Source organism: Xenopus laevis, chromosome 3S, assembly GCF_017654675.1.
Source record: "Xenopus laevis strain J_2021 chromosome 3S, Xenopus_laevis_v10.1, whole genome shotgun sequence".
Taxonomy (NCBI): Eukaryota; Metazoa; Chordata; class Amphibia; order Anura; family Pipidae; genus Xenopus; species Xenopus laevis.
Window position 1 is genome coordinate 97,018,384 of NC_054376.1, and position 18,790 is coordinate 97,037,173.

The following is an 18,790-nucleotide window of genomic DNA, read 5'->3' on the forward strand; positions in this document are numbered from 1 at the left end:
GCGGACACCTACATGTTAAACTTGACTCCTTCTCCTGCTGCGGGCTTCATCCCCTGCTCTCCTCCTATCGGATCCAATTTCACTGAAGAAGGAACATAACATGGAAGCCAAAACAGAGAAGGATAACAACTTTGTGGGCAGGCCTGTGTCAGGGAGGAAAGGCCTGTGTCCTCCAATGTAGGTGAAGAGAAAAAGATTTAACGGGGTTAACAAAAATCTCTCTCTCTCTTGCCTATATTGGGGGACACAAGCACCATGGAGATGTCCCAAAGCAACCCCTGAGGGCGTGACACACCCCTAGGTGTTCACTTAAGAACAGTTTGCAACACCTTCTTCCCGAAGCTAGCTTCGGCAGGCGCCTGTACGTGAAGCTTGTAGACTTGTGCAGACTTGTTCAGCCGAAGCTTGGTGTCTAATGGCCCAGGACGTGCTAAGTGAACGTGTGGAATTTCCTTGAATATAGTAGGCTCTGGAAACAGTGGAGCGTATCCAATTTGCTATGTTAGCCTTGGAAGCCTTAGTTTTTTCTTTGATCCACTTGGCAGAATGAATAGATAATCAGTCTTCCGTATTTCCTTGGTCGCCCCTAGGTAAGTCTTGATTGCTCGAACTACGTCTAGCTTGTTTAGCTTATCTTCCTTTGTACCCTCAAGTTCAGGGCAAAGAGATTGAGATGAAATTCTGATACCACCTTTGGCAAAAAATCTGGTGTTGGTCTCAGAACCACCTTGTCTTGAGGAATGATCGTGAATGGAGATTTGCATGAAAGTGCTGCCAACTCAGACACTCTGCGGGCAGAAGTGATAGCTAAGAGGAATGCCACCTTTTCTGTGAGCGTAGGCAATGGAATCTGGTCTATCGGCTTAAATGATTCCTCTTGTAATATAGAGAGAACTAGGTTTAAGTCCCAAGAAGGGACCGGGTATCTGTATGGGGGAACTATTTTGGTTGCCCCTTGCAGGAAGGTTTTAATATTATTGAGTAGTTCTAGTCTTTTCTGGTAAACAATAGAAAGTGCCGACACTTGCACCTTTAGTGAACTTAGAGCCAGGCCTTTGACTAGGCCCTACTGTAGAAAGGATAGTATCTCCTTTTTTCCTGCCTCCTGTGGGTCCTTGTGTCGTGCTTCACACCATGTGAAAAATGTCTTCCATACTCTATGGTAGATTTTGGCCGAAACTGGCTTTCTGGCACTTAACATAGTGGGAATAGCCTCCGTTGGTGCTCCTGTCTTCCTCAGTATTAGGGCCTCAAGAGCCATGCAGTTAAAAGCCCACTTATGTGAAAATCAATGGACGATCGGTCCCTGAGTTAGTTGGTCTACTCTCTGGGGAAGATGGAGTGGTTCATCCACCGCCATGTCTGCTACTTCTACCACAAGAATAGTCTTTGTTCTTTCTCTTTTTATTTTTTTGATTACCTTTGGTAGCAACCTGTCGATCCAAGTTGATCCAATCCCTTTTCTGGTGTCGTAATATCAGGTGTTGGAGGGTTCTGGTGTGCAGTTGTGCATAGGGAACAGCTGGAAAGGAGGCTACCATTGTCCCCAGGGTTTGCATTGCAGTGCGAAGAGGGACAGTATTGGTTACCTTGAGTGTGCGGACCCGAGATAGTAGGGTGTTGATCTTTTCCTGTGGAAGATAAGACCTTCCTGTGTTTGAGTCCAGCAAGAGACCTAGGTCTGAGTCCTGCCTATGCTGCTGCCATTATTTTGGTGAATGTGCGAGGGGCCGATGAGAGCCCGAATGGAAGTGCTACAAATTGCCAGTGCCGTTCACGTAAAATCTCAGAAACCTGTGGTGATGGGGGCGTATTGGGACATGCAGGTAGGCATCCTTTATGTCTATCACAGTCATATATTCGTTTCGTTCAATGGATTCCAATACTAACTGTATTGATTCCATCTTGAAATGGCGTCTCTTTACATATTCGTTTAGAGTCTTTAGATACAGTACTGGTCTGTAAGAGCCGTCTCTTTTGGGAACCATAAAGAGATTTGAATAGTATCCCTTTCCCCTCTCTGTCCTTGGAACTGGTTGGATTACCCCTGAGGATTTGAGTTCATGGGGTGCTTGGTAGCAGTCTGACGAGAGTCATGTGCTTTCGCAGGGGTAGATAGATGCTCTAAGACTCTATCTAGTGTCTCCGGTATGCGTGCTAAATTTTATAAGCCTGCCAGTGAGAGGGAGAAGGCCCTCACCAGTTCAGAGTCTGAGGTGTGGGGTGGTGGGGAAGTTTGCTCCTGTGGGCGAGTACTACAAGCTGTACATACAGGGTCAGCCGAAAATCCCTGAAATTTGGCTTTACATTTTGCGCACACAAAATATGACACAACAGGTGTCTGGCGTGAGGTGGCTGCGGGTATTAAGGACCTGCCTCCTCTATTATGTCTGCCATGTTTAGGTGAAAAAACCCTATTTCTCTGCCTTGGAGTGAGCAGGGAAAGGTGACCTTGTCTGTCTCTTTAATGATCTGCAAGGTAAAATAAAACCTACTAGGTACGCATGGGTTGGATAGAATAAAAAGGAGAGACTCAAGTCTTTGTTCCATACCTTAGTGGTGCCACTTCTGGAGAGCGTGTTATCTCTCAGAGCTGCGCCGCTGTAATGGCGTGCCCCTTCAGCCGCGTGGGAAAAGAACCACCCTACCGGAAGAGAAGGGGACATAGACTGCAGTTTGTGCAGTGCGCATAAGGTAGTCGCTTGGGAGGAAATTTTTCTCCGCCAAGAACAGTACCGCAGACAAGGAGCGGCTGTAGAAAAAACAGTTTCGGAAGCCCATCCAACCCGACAAGGGAACGCAAGTCACATGGCGCCCGGGGGAGGAGGAGAGAGAACTGCGGGGTTGAGTGCATACAATAGTATGTTGTTCCCTGTATACTTAGACTGGTGCGGACCTCCATAGAGCGGGAATAGTGCAGCCTCCAGAGAGCTGGAAGGCATTAGGGCATTTGATATCTTAAGTGCTTTACCTAGCAGGCTGGTGAGGCCCTGGAACGTATTCACTGTCCCCAATATGTGGCATGACTTAAAACCATAGTTTCTTTATTCACTTGCTCCAATCACTTGTCCATGTCTTCCTTCTGAGGACACTAAAATAAACTGGATCCGATAGAAGGAGAGCAGGGATTGAAGCCCACAGCAGGAGGAGGAGTCAAGTTTAACATGTTAGCGTCCGCTCTCCAGCTGCAGGATCTTCATCCCCACGGTGCCTGTGTCCCCCAATATAGGCAAGAGAAAAGCAGAAAGTAGTGTTCTGGCTATTATGTTAGACATACGTTCACTACAGCCTTTATAGATAACATTTTTGGCTAACTAACTAAATTATAAAAAAAACATATTTTGCACAGCCTATTTACTCTATTATTTTTTACGCTGAACTGTTCCTTTAAAACACATCATTACAATTTAGCTGCAAGAAGAATGTGTGGGGGGAGTTACAGTTTTTTAAGCCTTGTCTCTAAAGAAGGCAAATGCTACTTTATATTGTATTTATTACTTTATTTTAGCCCCATAGGTGGCACTGTTATTTATTTTATTATATTCTTTTTTAAGGCCAGGCACAGACTGGAATGTTATGACCACAGTCCCTCGTTGTATTCTGCAGCCAGTGTGTGACACTATTCCTTGCCTCACTTTAATACCTTGACTCATAAAACCTCTGTAACTAAACTGAGCATTTAGTTGAAATCAACTGTACATAAGGAAGCCCATTACAAAACAGGAATATTTGGACTCTAAAATTAAAACATAATGTACCTTTTTGCATGCTTCCAAGAGAGATTTGTAAAATTTCTTGTCCACAGTTCGAAATATCTGGAAGTAGAGAACAAAAAGGCCACACAGCCCTACGAATCTCTCTCTCTGGTCTATTTCAGAGGCTTCACCTACAGCATAGTGGAGAAGTGTTACATTTAATAAGGACATTATAACAAACAGCAATTTATTAAAAGAAAACACTTACCAAGCTTCGCTTCCACATTTGAAAATATTGTGCGAATATTGTGTGCAAACTCCTCATCAAATGTTCCATTCTTTGAAACAGACACCCCCCCGTTGGATGAGTCAAACTGCTGTTCTACGCACCCCTGTAGCAGTCAAAAAATAATGATATACCACTCTTAAGTATTCCTAAAAGGGGTTGTTCACCTTCAAACACTTTTTTCAGTTCAGATGTTTTTCAGATTGTTCACCAGAAACAAAGACTTTTTCCAATTACTTTCCATTTGTGACCAGGGGGCTAGGCTTAGGGGACTGTCAGAAACCATTAAAAATCATGAAAAGTCTGCATTTTTTTTAAATGATGTATATTGCAAATATGCTTGAAATTATGTTTATTTTCAAAAGCTTATGTTATGTTTTTGTGGAGTTCCCCTTTAATGAAACTCAAGAATATGCTCAGCAGACCAAAGCTAAGAAATGTATCAACTAAATGTATCAATTTAAAACAGCTAAAGGTGATAAATGAAACATTTACAGTTCAATATCAGAAAAACAGTCACAAATAGAAAATAAATGGAAAAAGTCTTAATTTCTGGAAACCAACTGAAAAACGTGTTTGAAGGGGTTAAAAGGCAGCGGTTGATACAATAGTTGCGAATACTCCAGAGTTGGTGCTGAAAAATGTATCAACTAAATGTTGCAAAATGTTTGCAGGTCCTGCAAGCTGCGGATTGGTTCCTGTCCTACAGTGCAGTGAGCAGAGTGCCACGGGCTCCCCTGCACAGCCTGGGAATTCAGGGAGCAGGAAGTGGAAGAGAAGGGAGGGATGGTTATTAGGGGTTTTGCAGAAATATTCAATAAATCAGCCTGAAACACTACTTTTTTTAATCACAATTCTTCTATATCTAAATGATTATAATGCACTGGTACATGCTTATTTTTTTACACAAAATGTCTCCTTTAAACTTAGATTTTGGAAAAACTGTAAAAAATAAAAGATGGAAAGTAATTGAAAAAAAGTCTTTATTTATGGTGAACAATCTGAAAACAACTGAACAGAAAAAAAAAAAGTGTTTGGAAGGTGAAAACCCATTTAAAAAACATAAATTAACATCAGCCCATTGGTTAGTTTTTTTAGGTCTAATCTGAAATCTATTATCAGAAAACAAAGTTCACATTTTTAAAAAATAAAATTATGTTAAGTTTGAGATCACCGTTTTTAATGGAATATTCTGTTAAAAAATATTTCTGCTGCATGCATCCTTATAAAAGTAATGGACAGGTTTGTCCCTATGATAGTCTATCCAAAAATACTGCATGAAATTACTTCACCCTGTTGTACTGAGTGTAATTTGAATATCATAGGCATGCGACTGTGAGAAGCACAGCTTGATCATCCTAATTGTTGTTAATTAATTGGTACTTTCAAACAGAAAGTGTTACAGAAAGCAGCTCTCTTTTCTTTTAATCAAAGGAATATTCACAGTACCTGGAAAAGCATTCCATCCAGCAACTGGCTTTCCACTTTTAGGAGCAGCTTTTCAAATGGTTTTAGCTTATCTTCTTGAATGCCAAATTTGCCTGGGTTATGATGCACAGATTTTAGCAGCCTAAAAAACAAATAACGTGACATGTTCATTTTTTAGAGCAGGTACATTTAAATCTATTTGTCCTGAGAGAGAGAGTTGAAATGCAACACTTTTAATCACAATCATGTCACTTCCACCTAAGGAACATATCCAAAATACGATCATTTATCACCCAAGATGCTGCCAAAATTCTTATTCACTCTCTCATCATATCGCGTCTAGACTACTGTAACTCTCTTTTAATTGGCCTCCCCCTCCAGAGACTGTCACCTCTCCAGTCCATAATGAACACTGCCGCGAGGCTCATAAACCTCAGCAACCACTCCTCCTCTGCCATGCTACTCTGCCAATCCCTGCACTGGCTTCCGCTACCTTTCAGAATAAAATTCAAATTAATGACCTTGACATTCAAAGCACTTCATAACTCTGCCCCACCCTACATCTCTGAACTCATCTCTATATACTCACCCAATCGCTTAGTACGCTCCTCTACTGACCTGCTACTCAACTCTTCTCTCATTACCTCCTCACATGCTCGCATTCAAGACTTTGCAAGGGCTGCACCCCTCCTCTAGAATTCTCTCCCATTGTCTGTCCGACTTTCTCCCAACCTTTCTGCTTTCAAAAGATCTCTTAAACCGCTCTTCTTTAGAGAAGCCTACCCTCACTCTGCTTAACTACCAAATGCAATACCACATACAGTACTACATCTCTCACCCACTTAATTCTGATCTTGCCCACTCTCACACCTTGTGTCTTATTCCCTTCCCTTTAGATTGTAAGCTCTTTTGCACAGGGCCTTCCTCACCTTTTGTACCGACCGGTATTGGTTGTGATGTATGTAACTCCATATGTTATATGTATGTAATTAATGTGATTTAGTTGTATAAACACATTTACTCTACAGCATAGCGAAATATGCTGGCACTATATAAATATTTATAAATAATAATCTCAGAACTACTGTATTTCTTACTCAGAAAGCCAATCTTCATCAAAGAAAGCAAAACTCACAATAAAGCAACAGCAAAAAAACTTCCAGTCCAGTGGTTTAAAATCATATGATGTTATGGGTTTGGTTTCAGATCAGCAAAGCACCAAGGATTAGATCAAATACTGAAAAATGGCTGGGATTTAACCAAAACCACACAGATAATGTTATGAAGTACCACAGTCCAGATTTACAACAATGCCTCAACCTACTGTACCCAATCATAAAAGAGCTTTCCACATTCTAATTGCAGCAGATAGGTTAAATATAATTGTACCGTTAAAATATAGGTTGAAACCATTTTATGCAATGTAACCATATATTCCCCTTAATGTTTCTGAAAAAATATGCATCTGTCCAACCTTTTGTACATGGTCCAGTGATCCTTCAGGGTAGCATGGTTTTCTATTATTTCATCCATCGTTAGCAGAACACCGAGCAATTCTCCGAGATGTTCATACATGGTCTACAAACACAAAACCACATTCACTTTAGGAAACCATTCATAAAAGTTTAAAGAGGTAATAACACTTCTCCACATTCATCAAAAATGTGTCATTATGCCTTTAACAAACCCTCCACTACCTTCCCACCAAGCTCCGCACCCCCCTGGCTCCCTGCAGTCCCCCTATTATTAAACTGTGTCGGAGTCTGACTTAGCTCCTTTCCCTAATGTCCAGCAGTCAATGCTTCATTTTGAGGATGAGCCACACTTCTGATTGGCTGAAGTACTGTTTACATTTTTCCTTAGTCTATCAGAATTTTCACCTGCCTCCACAAGCCTGACAACGGGTGTTAGGAAGAGAAGCTGTCAACATATTGGTAACAGGAGTCTGCGGGGAAGTAGGGGGCAACGTGTAGAAGTAAGTTTAATACTAAGGAGTTTATTGAAGTTATAGTGACATGTTTCTGATACATGTATCACTTCAATTAGATTTAACTATCACTTCAATTAATTATGTGGGTAATTATGTGGGTGATTGGATTTGAAGAAAAAGACAGGGCCGACCAGCAGTCAACAGATCCACAGGACCAGTGAAAATTAGTTAAAAAATATCTTTTATTCATACAAAGTTAAAAAAGTATATTTGCATCTCCATCCGCCCTACGCGTTTCGCACCCACCTAGGGCGCTTAATCATCAGGTGGGTGTGAAATGCGTAGGGCGGATGGAGATGTAAATATAAATTTTTAACTTTGTATAAATAAAAGATATTTTTTAACTCATTTTCACTGGTCCTGCAAATCCGTTTGAGAGCTGGTCGGCCCTGCTTCTTCTTCAAATCCTGTGCCGTACCGCTCCCTAAAGCTGGGGGTCTGGGGCTGGTACACCCGAACCACATTTACTATTTGCCGAGTCATTTACAATATATTCTGGGGCACCTTGTTTTTCTCGTACGATGTAGGGATTGCCCAGTCTGACAATGGAATGGTATAAATATAAGAATGAATGTAAACATAAAACATAACATTTTCAGGATTGGCTTGTTCATTAATTACTTACTCAGATAATGGTACATCAAATCCTTAATGATTTTAGTGCTCTGAATGTAAGGGATCAGAGATACTAGTTTAATAATAGACAATATGCTTGTAAGAGTAAAGTATGTATTTTCTAAAAAGCTTTCAAGCCTTAGAAAACTACAGGCATGCAGAGCCACCATCAGGGGGTACAGGGGAGACTGTCATCAATAGTCAAAGGGGGAGCCAGCAAACTAGCACAAACTTGTGTAGGTTGACAGAGGCAAACAAGTCATCATTATCTTACAATGTAAACTGTCACCTGAATTAAACACCATTAACCACCAATTTATTAACTTCTAACTTATTTTCACTGGCCTTTATTATATTAAATATAAAACTGCTTGACCTAATGGAGACTGTGGTCTGGCCTGATTGTGGGGTTCCTCTTACCACAAACGAATTATCTGATATATAAGCACAATAACCAAACTATTCTTGAGCAGCATTCTAGAGTAACTGTTTATATTGGTATCTACTTCCCTAATTATATTAGCCATCAACTACATGAACCTCTCAGAAGTGGAATGACTAGTTATTGGGCCCCACAGCAAAATAATCGAGCACCTAAACTTGGGAACAAGTCAAAGTCTGGGCCTCCCTATCGTTCCTAAGTACGGAGCCTCCCCATTGTTCCTGCTATATAATTTATAATTACACCCCTGCTTTTCAAAACCTAACTGCTAGTTGATCTTTTGTGTGGGGCATACAAGAGATGTGGTCAAAGATTTTCGATACTATGCAAAAAACTTGTCCCAGACCCCAAGATTACTGATGGCAGCCCTGCCCGCATGTGTAAAGTTCTAGTAAAGTCCATACACTAGGAAATCGTATTTACTTACCAAGAAATGAACTCCTGTTGTTTCAATAATCTTGGGATCATTCCTAGAAAGGAAGATAGATATGATTGCTGAATACAGTGACAGATAAGACATCAGAAAGAAAACTTAGGGCCAGCAAACAAAAAAAATAAAATATTCTGTGTGTACATAGCGTTGTACATATCAAGCAAAACTGCAAAATGTCATATAGATGATATGTATATATTTTTAAATATCTCTGCTTTAATTGTACAAATCTTTTTGACACTGATCACAATATGCATACCCTAAAAATCAGCTGAAGACAATGGGTGAGGATGTGCATGTTTCCAGTAAAGAAATGATAATTTAGCTCACTGCAGTATAAATCAGACTTTGGTTTGGGGGAGTTTTGGACTGTGAACACGCACACACGCACGCACACACACAAAAACTTCAACGTACAGATAAAAACTGGGAAAACAGATTGTATATGTGAAATAAAAAATGTTTTTAATATAGTTAGTTAGACAAAAATGTAATCTATAAAGGCTGGAGTGACTGAATGTCTAACTTAATAGCCAAAACACAACGTCCTGTGTTTCAGCTCTCTGAGTCAGTCAGCGACTTGAAGGAGGTCCACATGGGACATAACTGTCCACTGAGTAAAGCAGGAAGTAGTGTTCTGGCTATTATGTTAGACATCTGTTCACTCCAGCCTTTATACATTACATTTTTGCCTAACTAACTATATTAGATTGTATGTGCAAAATATATTTTTTTTCTATTTACACAGTTTTTATTTTTACCCTGAACAATTCCTTTAACCACAACTACACTGCAGATTTTCAGGAGATCCTTCAAGCCACATTGCTGAACTTCACCTATGCACGTATTACTGTCTGATATTCTGCTAATGGGCAGATACCACAACATGCATCTGTAAGGCCTGAAATAAATGTACTGTTGCTTAGTGGATTAGAGAAAAGAAATGTCATCCAGGCTACCTGTTGCTGGTGTACAAGGCAGCTAATTGATGCACAACATTCATAACTACTTCATAACAGTGTGTAACAAAACAAGAGAGATCCTGAAACGAGAACGTAAGGGAAAAATGGTTTAAGAGAGAAGACAGGAAAAATACACACAATATGGCTTCTAGGAGATGGAAATAAAATAAGACCATTATATTCCTAAACATAATAGAACAAAGCACTTTGATTTAAAATAAATACATACCCTGTAATTAGTACCAACGTAAAACCAGTGAATTTGTTTGTTTACATTACATTGCTTTAACTGCAACTATTTTTTCAATAAACCCCTACCCAGTAATTTTTTTTAACTTTAAGCTCCAATACACAGCCCCATCTGCCCCCCCAGTCCAAATCCCTTAAACATTTAAACTGGGCAAAGTGGGGGGCAATGTGGTTGCCAAAGGGGAAGGGGGGGAATGTGCACTTGAGTTAAAGATTAATAATTGATGGGGGTGGGTTTAGTTCCCCTTTGACACATGTATTACTGTGTCAAAGAAATCTGTTTTATAAGAACAATACATGTACTGAAGACAAATAGAAAACCACAGCACTGAGCCACTTTCACATACTCATATTGAGAGACAATATGTAAACTGATCAGCTGCTGTGAGTTAGTGACAAATGGCCTATTTATTGAGCCTTGAATGTTTCTGGTCAAAAATAAAGGGGATAAAATCCGAATTTTGTAGAGGAAAAAGAGATTTATTATGCCCAAAAGCTGCTAAAAAGCCAAATCCAAAAATACTCCAGCTAAAACCTGTCGAAGTCATGCAAAAGTCAATGGCAGATGTCCCTTTTACAATTGGAAGATGTTTTTATCTGCATGATTTTTGGTTCGAAGATAAAAAAAAAAGTGTCGTTTTCGGACTACAATTCGAAAATGTGGCACTGTTCAAATTGTCGCATGGTTTTGTTGCCACTTTTCTAGCATGTATAATTTTCGTTCAGATGTTTTTAGTACATTATGCCAAAATGTTGTTGGGAGTTAGGTCGAGTTTTTATTTTTAAAATAATGAGAAAAATTTGACTTTTAAATATATATACCCCCAAGTGTTATATTTGTGAACAATTGTTCTGTTACAGATGCCAGTGAAAATGATTTACAATAACTACAAAATAAATGACAGGGTAGTATTACCTGTAGGAATGAAATAAATCTTCCCATTTGGATTTGGGAATCACCCTCCACAACGCTTGACTCTGCAGCTTAACATACAACAGATATGTTTAGTTTAAAGAACAAATGTTAAAAAAAAACCCAATATTTAGCCAGAAAGGCAAAAAAATACAATCAGAAACATTTTTTAAAGGGTATTCACAAACATATTACAAGGAAACTAAAGCCAAGAAAGAAAATGTAAGCACAGCTTCAAAACAGGGCCCAGACTTACTTAAACTTCTGCCACTCAATTTAACAGGCAAAGCTATTTTTTATGGTTTTTAAGATACGAAAGGTTTGTACTTCCTCAATCTACCATTGCCCACTGCAACTCAATGCTACAGTTTGTTAGCAGCACATTGCAAAAGCTATGGGCTGTGGATATCTGCCAGTGACTCTCAATACAAGTGTGTTGGTTTCAGATGGAAAGTAAACAAATGAGGAATTTACAACTAAATCATTACACATATAAAAAATATGCAATTTTATTAAATGTATATTGGAATTTGTAATGGTTACCCTTAACACTCACTGCACAGAACTAGGCACTAAGTAGAGGTTACTTTTCTTAGTATGATTAGGCTGATGTACCTCCGAGTACATACAGCAAATTTATGATAAATTACACATTTGTGTGTCTTTTAAAGGGGTTGTTCACCTTCCAAACACTTTTTAGTTCAATTGTATCTGAAAACAACTGAACCAAAAGTGTTGGAAAGTGAACAACCCTGTTCAAACTCATCAGAAGCACTGGAAGAGTAAATTCATTCTGCCTTCAATAAGGAGTAATCAAAGGCTAGTTAGGAAGGTATGAAACAGGGTAGAGAGCATATGTAAAAAACATACCTCCTTCTCCATAAAATAAAAGGCCATTATAGAATTTTGTTTCAGCCTGTTAAAGGAAATAAAAACACATGAGATAATAGTATGAATTCTGTCTTGATTTGGCAGGTTTTCCAGACTTTGCAGCACTTGATACACATGCAAGCAACACAACATTTTTGCCTCCTACTTCTGATCTTTCAAATGAGATGGGGGGGGGTCACTAACCCAATATAAAAATAAATGCTCTGTAAGGCTACACATGTATTGGTATTGCTACTTTTTATTACTATTCAGCCCCCCCATATTCATAGTCTCTTATTCAAATTAATGCATGGTTACTAGGGTAATTTGGACCCTAGCAACCAGATTTATGAAACTGCAAATTGGATAGCTGCTGAATAAAAAGTTTAATAACTCAAAAACCAAATAATAAAAATGAAAACCAGTTGCAGATTGTCTCAGAATATTACTCTCTGTCTCATACTAAATGTTAATGTAAACATGAACAACCCCAGGCTTTATGGGACAAGACCCCCTTTGATTGGATCCTCTTAGATGACAGTTTTAAGTACCCATCTATACATATTGGGACATTCAGGGCAGTAAATAAGAACTCAATGCCAACTGTCACACTAACTGGCCTAAAGTCTGGACGCCACAACCACTACAACTAACCCCACTCTTTAGGAGGCAACGCATTAGAGATTACAGTAACTGCAGTTCCCAACATAAGCTGAAGGGGCAGTATTGCCATGTGGGTATATAGAAAGCACTCTCTGAAAAGATGAAAAACCATTTGAGGTCATATACTGTATGGGGTTCATTAATGTGTCAATCAGCGTGCCCAGACTTCTTTTTAGTGCTGTTGTTTTGCTTTACTTCCTTCACATCTATTTTTAATTAAGAGGTTATTCACTTTCTGACGTATGAATTACAACTATAGAGAAGTATTAAGATATGTTATAAGGCAAAAAGGATTCTGTCCTTATACAAAATATGTTTGAAAGAATGATGAAAAACTCTGATGGAGCACAAAAAGCAGGCAGGTGGCAGTAAGCAAACAATTTGCAAAGAAAAGAAAGGGGGGGGAACAGAAACGTCTTACCTCATACTTAAGTTTCTTAATTTCGCAGCACAAGGCAGCATAAACTGTTATAACTTTGTTCAAAACCTAAAGAAAAGGAGATGGATAAATGTTTAGAAACACTGAAAGAAAATAGTTAAATATATGTTGTTGTTAATACTATTTTTCATACTAAGGCTAATAAGAATTTTGTAAAGGGGCAGACCATTCTTGAGTATATACATGACACAGGGAAATAAACATGTAGAAACTTACCACTGAGCCAATGAGAAAAATATTATCATATTGGTTCAACTTATACTTTAGATTTAGCGGTCCTTTAGGGTAAGGTCACATCTGGAGATTTGGGGAGATTTAGTTGCCCGGCGACTAATCTCCTCTTCTTTGGGGTGACTAATGTCCCCAAACTGCTTTCCCCTGTCTTCCACCTGCTAGAATAAAAATGCCTGCGGTATGGCACTCAATGCGCTTCATATTCCGAAGTCGCCCGAAGTTGCCTCAAGCTACTGATGCAGTTTATAGCCAATAGATTGGCCACAATAGTGCAAGCTAGAACACTGTATTTATTTCGTAGAATGCTTTACCATACCAACATTACTTTGAGGATTTACTGGTGTATTTATATAAAGTTACCTTGTTCTCGGTTTTGATGAGTTCCAGGAGGGAGGACTGCTCGTAGGGCACAAGCTAAGGAAAAATTCAAGTAAAGTGGTAAGTTTTTATATGGTTAATTAGAAAGATAACATCTCATGTAGAAATACTGTGGTCTAGGAGCCAATAGCAACTAATTCAAATTTGATCCAAAATGAAAGCAACCCTCCAACTGGTTACTGCGGGCTACAGAAAATCTATTCCCTCTTATAGTTTACACAAGCTTTAAAAGTAAACTGTAAACTGGGGATGCACCGAATCCAGGATTATGCCATTTTCAGCAGGATTTGGATTCAGCCGAATCCTTGTGCCTGGCCGGACTGAATCTGAATTATAATTTGCAAATGTAAATTAGGGGCAGAAAAGGAAATCCCGCAATTTTTCACCACAAAACAAGGAAGTAAAAAAAAAAAATATTCCCACTATTTCCTTTACCAGCCCTAATTTGCATATGCAAATTAGGATTCAGATTCGGTTCAGTATTTGGCCAAATCTTTCATTATTGCTTCAAAAGTTGTGACTCTAGCCAAGGTGCATCTAGACAGAGCGCAGACTACATTTCCTAGCACATACATTCCCTGGCAGCAGCCTGACTAAAAACAGAAAGCAGGGTCACTGTTGTGGAAAGATTCAAGAAGCCAATAAATAAGACAAATAACAGAACATATAGGCAAATTTGATACAGGTATATTGTACTATAATGCAAATAGTTCAAATGTGCTGGGTCATTTTAAGCTGTTTTCTCATAAAAAAAAAAAAAAAAATTAAAAAAAGCACATGGCAGTTTTGGGCCAAAATATGTATGTACCATTATTGTCAGGAGCATTTACATTATGTTCAACAACAGACATGTCCCAGTTACATGACTAACCTAAAACTGTACATAATAAATTATCTTCTATTAGAGGGTGACTATATACACCTTTTTTCAACATGACCAAAATAAATAAAATGTATGTTGAAATACATTGGCTATTCTTTTAATTATAAAATGCTATACAGGTATGGGATCTGTTATGCAGAAACCCGTTATCCAGAAAGCTCCGAATTACGTAAAGACCATCTCCCATAGACTGCATTTTATCTAAATATTCCATATTTTTACAAATGTTTTACTTTTTCTCTCTAATAATAAAACAGTTCCTTGTACTTGATCCGAACTAAGATATAATTAATGCTAATTGGAAGAGTCGTTATCTGGAAAACCCCAGGTGCCATACCTGTATTTTAATAAAGCAATAACAGGGCATTATTTTGCTTTCACACTTGTTTACTTTCAGTTAATTAGCCAAGATACTTTGCATAAACAACTAATCCCATCACACTTTGTTGTGACTGTTTTGACTAAAGAGCAGTCCATTATTCCAGTGGTTAGCTGTGCACTGGTGATCTACTTATTTACCACCTAAGAACCAAACATGGAGTGCCTTTAACTTAACCAGGATGCTCTATTTAGCTCAAGAAATAACAAAAACCATAGACAAAAAGTATTTTCAACAGAGGCCCTATTCATTGCACTTGTGTTGAATAAGGAAGTATACTACCCTTTAAAACAGAAGAATATGTTAAGAAAAAGAAGACAAAAAAACCTGACACAATACTCCTCTTATTTTCAAAGAAAATATGCACATTTTCTAAAATAAATAGACAGCCTAGGGCAACTCGTGGCCCTTCAGCTACTGCTGAACTACAATATTTGGTAAAAAGGGTAAATCAGCAGCCCTATAACAGTCCACAGTCACAATTTGTATTAGCAGAGCTTCTTAACCTAAAGTAATAAGAATATAAAGTTTCTAGCATCTGAAAAGTCTTCTTTACAAACTATAATTTCAATGATGAAACGTTTCTTTAATTTTTATATACAAAGATAGTGCCAGTAGGACTTTTATAAACAGTGACCGTACAGCAGTAAACTGAAATGAATATGAACACATATCAATGAGATTAAAATCTGTTCAAACCTTCAGTGCAATTGGGTCAAGGCTGAAGTCCCACACATCCCCAATTGAATCATCCAAGGCATTTTCAATCCTTCGAAGCTGAGATGTATATTCCTCAAGAAATTTCCCATAGTTTTTCAGTTGGACTTCTGCATGAATTTCTGTATCAAAGAAACAAAGCTATTCCTTGGCAAATATTTATACACTAAAACAGGTCTTTCGACACCAAAAAATATTCAACGTTGCATTTTTAATGTCAAAAATGACAAATGAATTAAAAAAAAGCTTTGGGGTTATCTTATTTTCACATTTCCTTTCCTATTCATGCAAACCATTAAATATTTCATAAATACCACACTTGATATAGTCGCACTTTTTAATATTGGACAACTTAATAAGGTCACAATTCCTACTGGCCTGGGAAGATTTCAAGGCTGTACAAAAGAAAACGGTTTAAGGCATTTGACCAGTATGAAAGAAAAGTTGACGAGCGTAACTAATGAAAAAATAAATAATACTGAACTGTTAAAATTGATAGGAAAAGAATATAATCTGTTAGTTGCCCTGGGCGATATATATACTCCCAATATGCCCACCAAGCTGCCAAGATAGTTCAGCATTCTGACACCTGCATGTCCAATATCTCACTCCAATACCAAAGGCTAGAACAGCCTTTTTACTCTACTCAAAAGCTTTGGAACATTATTGCTGGGTCTATTCCCATGTACTTTCTTCCATGCTTGACATGTTTTTTTCTGAATATTTTTACAGAAAACAAATGCATAAATTAAAAGGGGAGGTTCAAATAAAATATTTTGCATGTTTTTTTTCCCAATTCTGACTCTTTCTAGCCTGGAAAAGGAAATGCTCTCCTGTTTGTAAGTGTCACTGACACCAGTAATAAAAAAAAACCTGTGAGGAGTCATTTTATTGCTCTTCTTCTTTGTCATTATAGTTTATCATTATAATTATCACTATACTTTTTCATGCCCTCTCCTATCCATATTCCTTTGGGACTGCCCAGTCATTAGGAGAATTAAGCCTGAGCAAGAAGATATCAGCTAAAATTCCAAAACTTATGCACTGAATCCAGGATTCGGCAGGATTTGGATTCGGAGGAATACTGCCTGGCAGAACCGAATCCTAATTTTTAGGGGGGGGAGGGAAATCGCATTACTTTTTGGCACAAAACAAGGAAGTAGGGATGCACCGAATCCACTTTTTTGGATTCGGCCAATACCGAACCGAATCCGAACCCTAATTTGCATATGCAATTAGGGGTGGGAAGGGGAAAACATTTTTTACTTCCTTGTTTTCTGACAAAAAGTCACGCAATTTCCCTCCCCACCCCTAATTTGCATATGCAAATTAGGATTCGGTTCGGCCGGACAGAAGGATTCGGCCGAATCCGAATCCTGCTGAAAAAGGCAGAATCCTGGATTCGGTGCATCCCTACAAGGAAGTAAAAAATGTTTTCCCCTTCCCACCCCTAATTTGGATATGCAAATTAGGATTCAGATTCGGTTCAGTATTCGGCCAAATCTTTCACAAAGAATTTGGGGGTTCGACCGAATCCAAAGTAGTGGATTCGGTGCATCCCTAATTTTAGGTAGAGGTGAATCAATTTAAAACACTACTGAATTAGAAAGGATACAGCCTTCCTTTCCTCTTAGCATTTTTGGAGAGAAAACTAAAACACATCAAATGGACATTTCCCTTCGTTTGAGTAGTTACCATGCATTATACATGATTAAATGATATCACGAGGAAACTAACTGCGTCCCTGACAAGTGATATGGAGTTCTGTCATTCTGGGTTCTGCTGGTAAAGTTCCATGCTTGATTTATTTCTAAATGTGTGTGCGCGCGCAAGTCACAAGGAACAGAGGAATGGCTGTTTTACTTAGAAGCATCTGTGGACGGCAGCTAATCTGCTCATTCATTATGGGAAAACTTTACCTCCAAAATGAATATTTAAGCAACAGATAGTTTTAATAAAATGGCATATTAAAGAATCTTACCAAACTGGAATATATATTTAAGAAAATCTTGCCCTTTTACATCTCTTGCCTTGAGCCACCATTTCATGATGGTCTGTGTGCTGCCTCAGAGATCACCTGACCAGAAATACTGCAGCTCTAACTGTAACAGGAAGAAGTGTGGAAGTAAAAGGCAGAATTCTGTCTAATTGGTTCATGTGACCTAACATGTATGGTTTGTTTGTGTGCACTGTGAATCCTACAATCCCAGGGGGCGGCCCTTTTTTTTTTTTTTTTTTTTTATTTAATGGCAATAATCTATTTAGGATAACACAATGGCACATACTACTAAAAAAAAAGTATATTATTGTGAAAATGGTTAATTTACATGAAGCAGGGTTTTACATAGGATTTGTTTTATGCAATATCTTTTTAGAGAGACCTACAATTGTTTGGGGGGTATAGTTTTCCTTTGATTCAAAATCCCTTCAGTGTGACTTGTACTCCAAGCTCAGATCAGCGGTCACAGAGTGAAATAAATGTGCAGGGTCTGGTTACTGATGTCTGGTTGGCAGTTTCCATAAGATTTCCTATTTAATGTCAATGAGAACACAACGTAAAAGAGATGTACATGCAGTAAAAAGTGACACTTCTCCTGACCCAGGCTCTATCATTTCATGACACGCTGATAGAAAGTGAAAAACTAAACAGCTGCCCTCCAGCTGAACTACAAGTCTAAGAGCTGCCACTTTCAGCTTGTCAAGTGCTGGCCAGCAGCCACAGACTAGGAAGCACCGCAGCAATAAAACGTGAGACCCACGTGTGACCCCGCTGCATTAGGCACACCAAACGCCCCACACGATACCCTCGCTTACTTTGAGAGCCGTCATCAAACCGGTCAAACTCCCAGTCCGGAGATAAGGTCTCCGAAGTAGCCGCCATCACCGTAAAACTAACTGAGCACCACTGACCCCACCCACCACTTTGCCCGTGACATCAAGACCACGTGATTTCTTGCTAAAACACACCCACTGCCCTTCACTGAGGAGGGATTGCAGGGTCACATGCTCCTTGCGGAAGCGCTGGCGGACATAAATATTGTGGGCAAATGATTTTCGTTAAACATATACTTACCACATTTTTTTTTTGTTTTGTTACTGGAAAGTTGAATATTCAGCTGTGCATAAGCCTTTATATGTTCCCATACCCTCATGGAGCTGCCACGTGTCTTGTAAAAAGATGGCTGTGCTCAAGATAATAGGGAAGAAGAAAGTT

General features: G+C 38.8%; 1 protein-coding gene across 4 annotated transcripts in view; it reads right to left on the reverse strand.

The window, feature by feature from the left end:
• washc4.S (WASH complex subunit 4 S homeolog) overlaps positions 1 to 18,513 on the reverse strand; it is a 48,974-nt gene extending 30,461 nt beyond the window's left edge. The window contains exons 1-12 of one of the 4 annotated variants that reach the window (XM_041588657.1): positions 18,391 to 18,513; positions 15,559 to 15,698; positions 13,580 to 13,633; positions 12,968 to 13,033; positions 11,884 to 11,929; positions 11,017 to 11,078; positions 9,849 to 9,931; positions 8,884 to 8,926; positions 6,884 to 6,987; positions 5,431 to 5,551; positions 3,964 to 4,087; positions 3,759 to 3,886 (exon numbers count right to left, since the gene is read on the reverse strand). In XM_041588657.1, the coding sequence (XP_041444591.1) occupies positions 3,759 to 3,886; positions 3,964 to 4,087; positions 5,431 to 5,551; positions 6,884 to 6,987; positions 8,884 to 8,926; positions 9,849 to 9,931; positions 11,017 to 11,078; positions 11,884 to 11,929; positions 12,968 to 13,033; positions 13,580 to 13,633; positions 15,559 to 15,698; positions 18,391 to 18,457 (1,038 nt within the window). In that variant the 5' untranslated portion in view covers positions 18,458 to 18,513. Of the gene's footprint in view, positions 1 to 3,758; positions 3,887 to 3,963; positions 4,088 to 5,430; positions 5,552 to 6,883; positions 6,988 to 8,883; positions 8,927 to 9,848; positions 9,932 to 11,016; positions 11,085 to 11,883; positions 11,930 to 12,967; positions 13,034 to 13,579; positions 13,634 to 15,558; positions 15,699 to 18,390 lie in introns of those variants that run through there. The other 3 variants (XM_018256051.2, XM_018256053.2, XM_041588658.1) reach the window with 3 other exon arrangements.
• Positions 18,514 to 18,790: the final 277 nt, after the last annotated feature.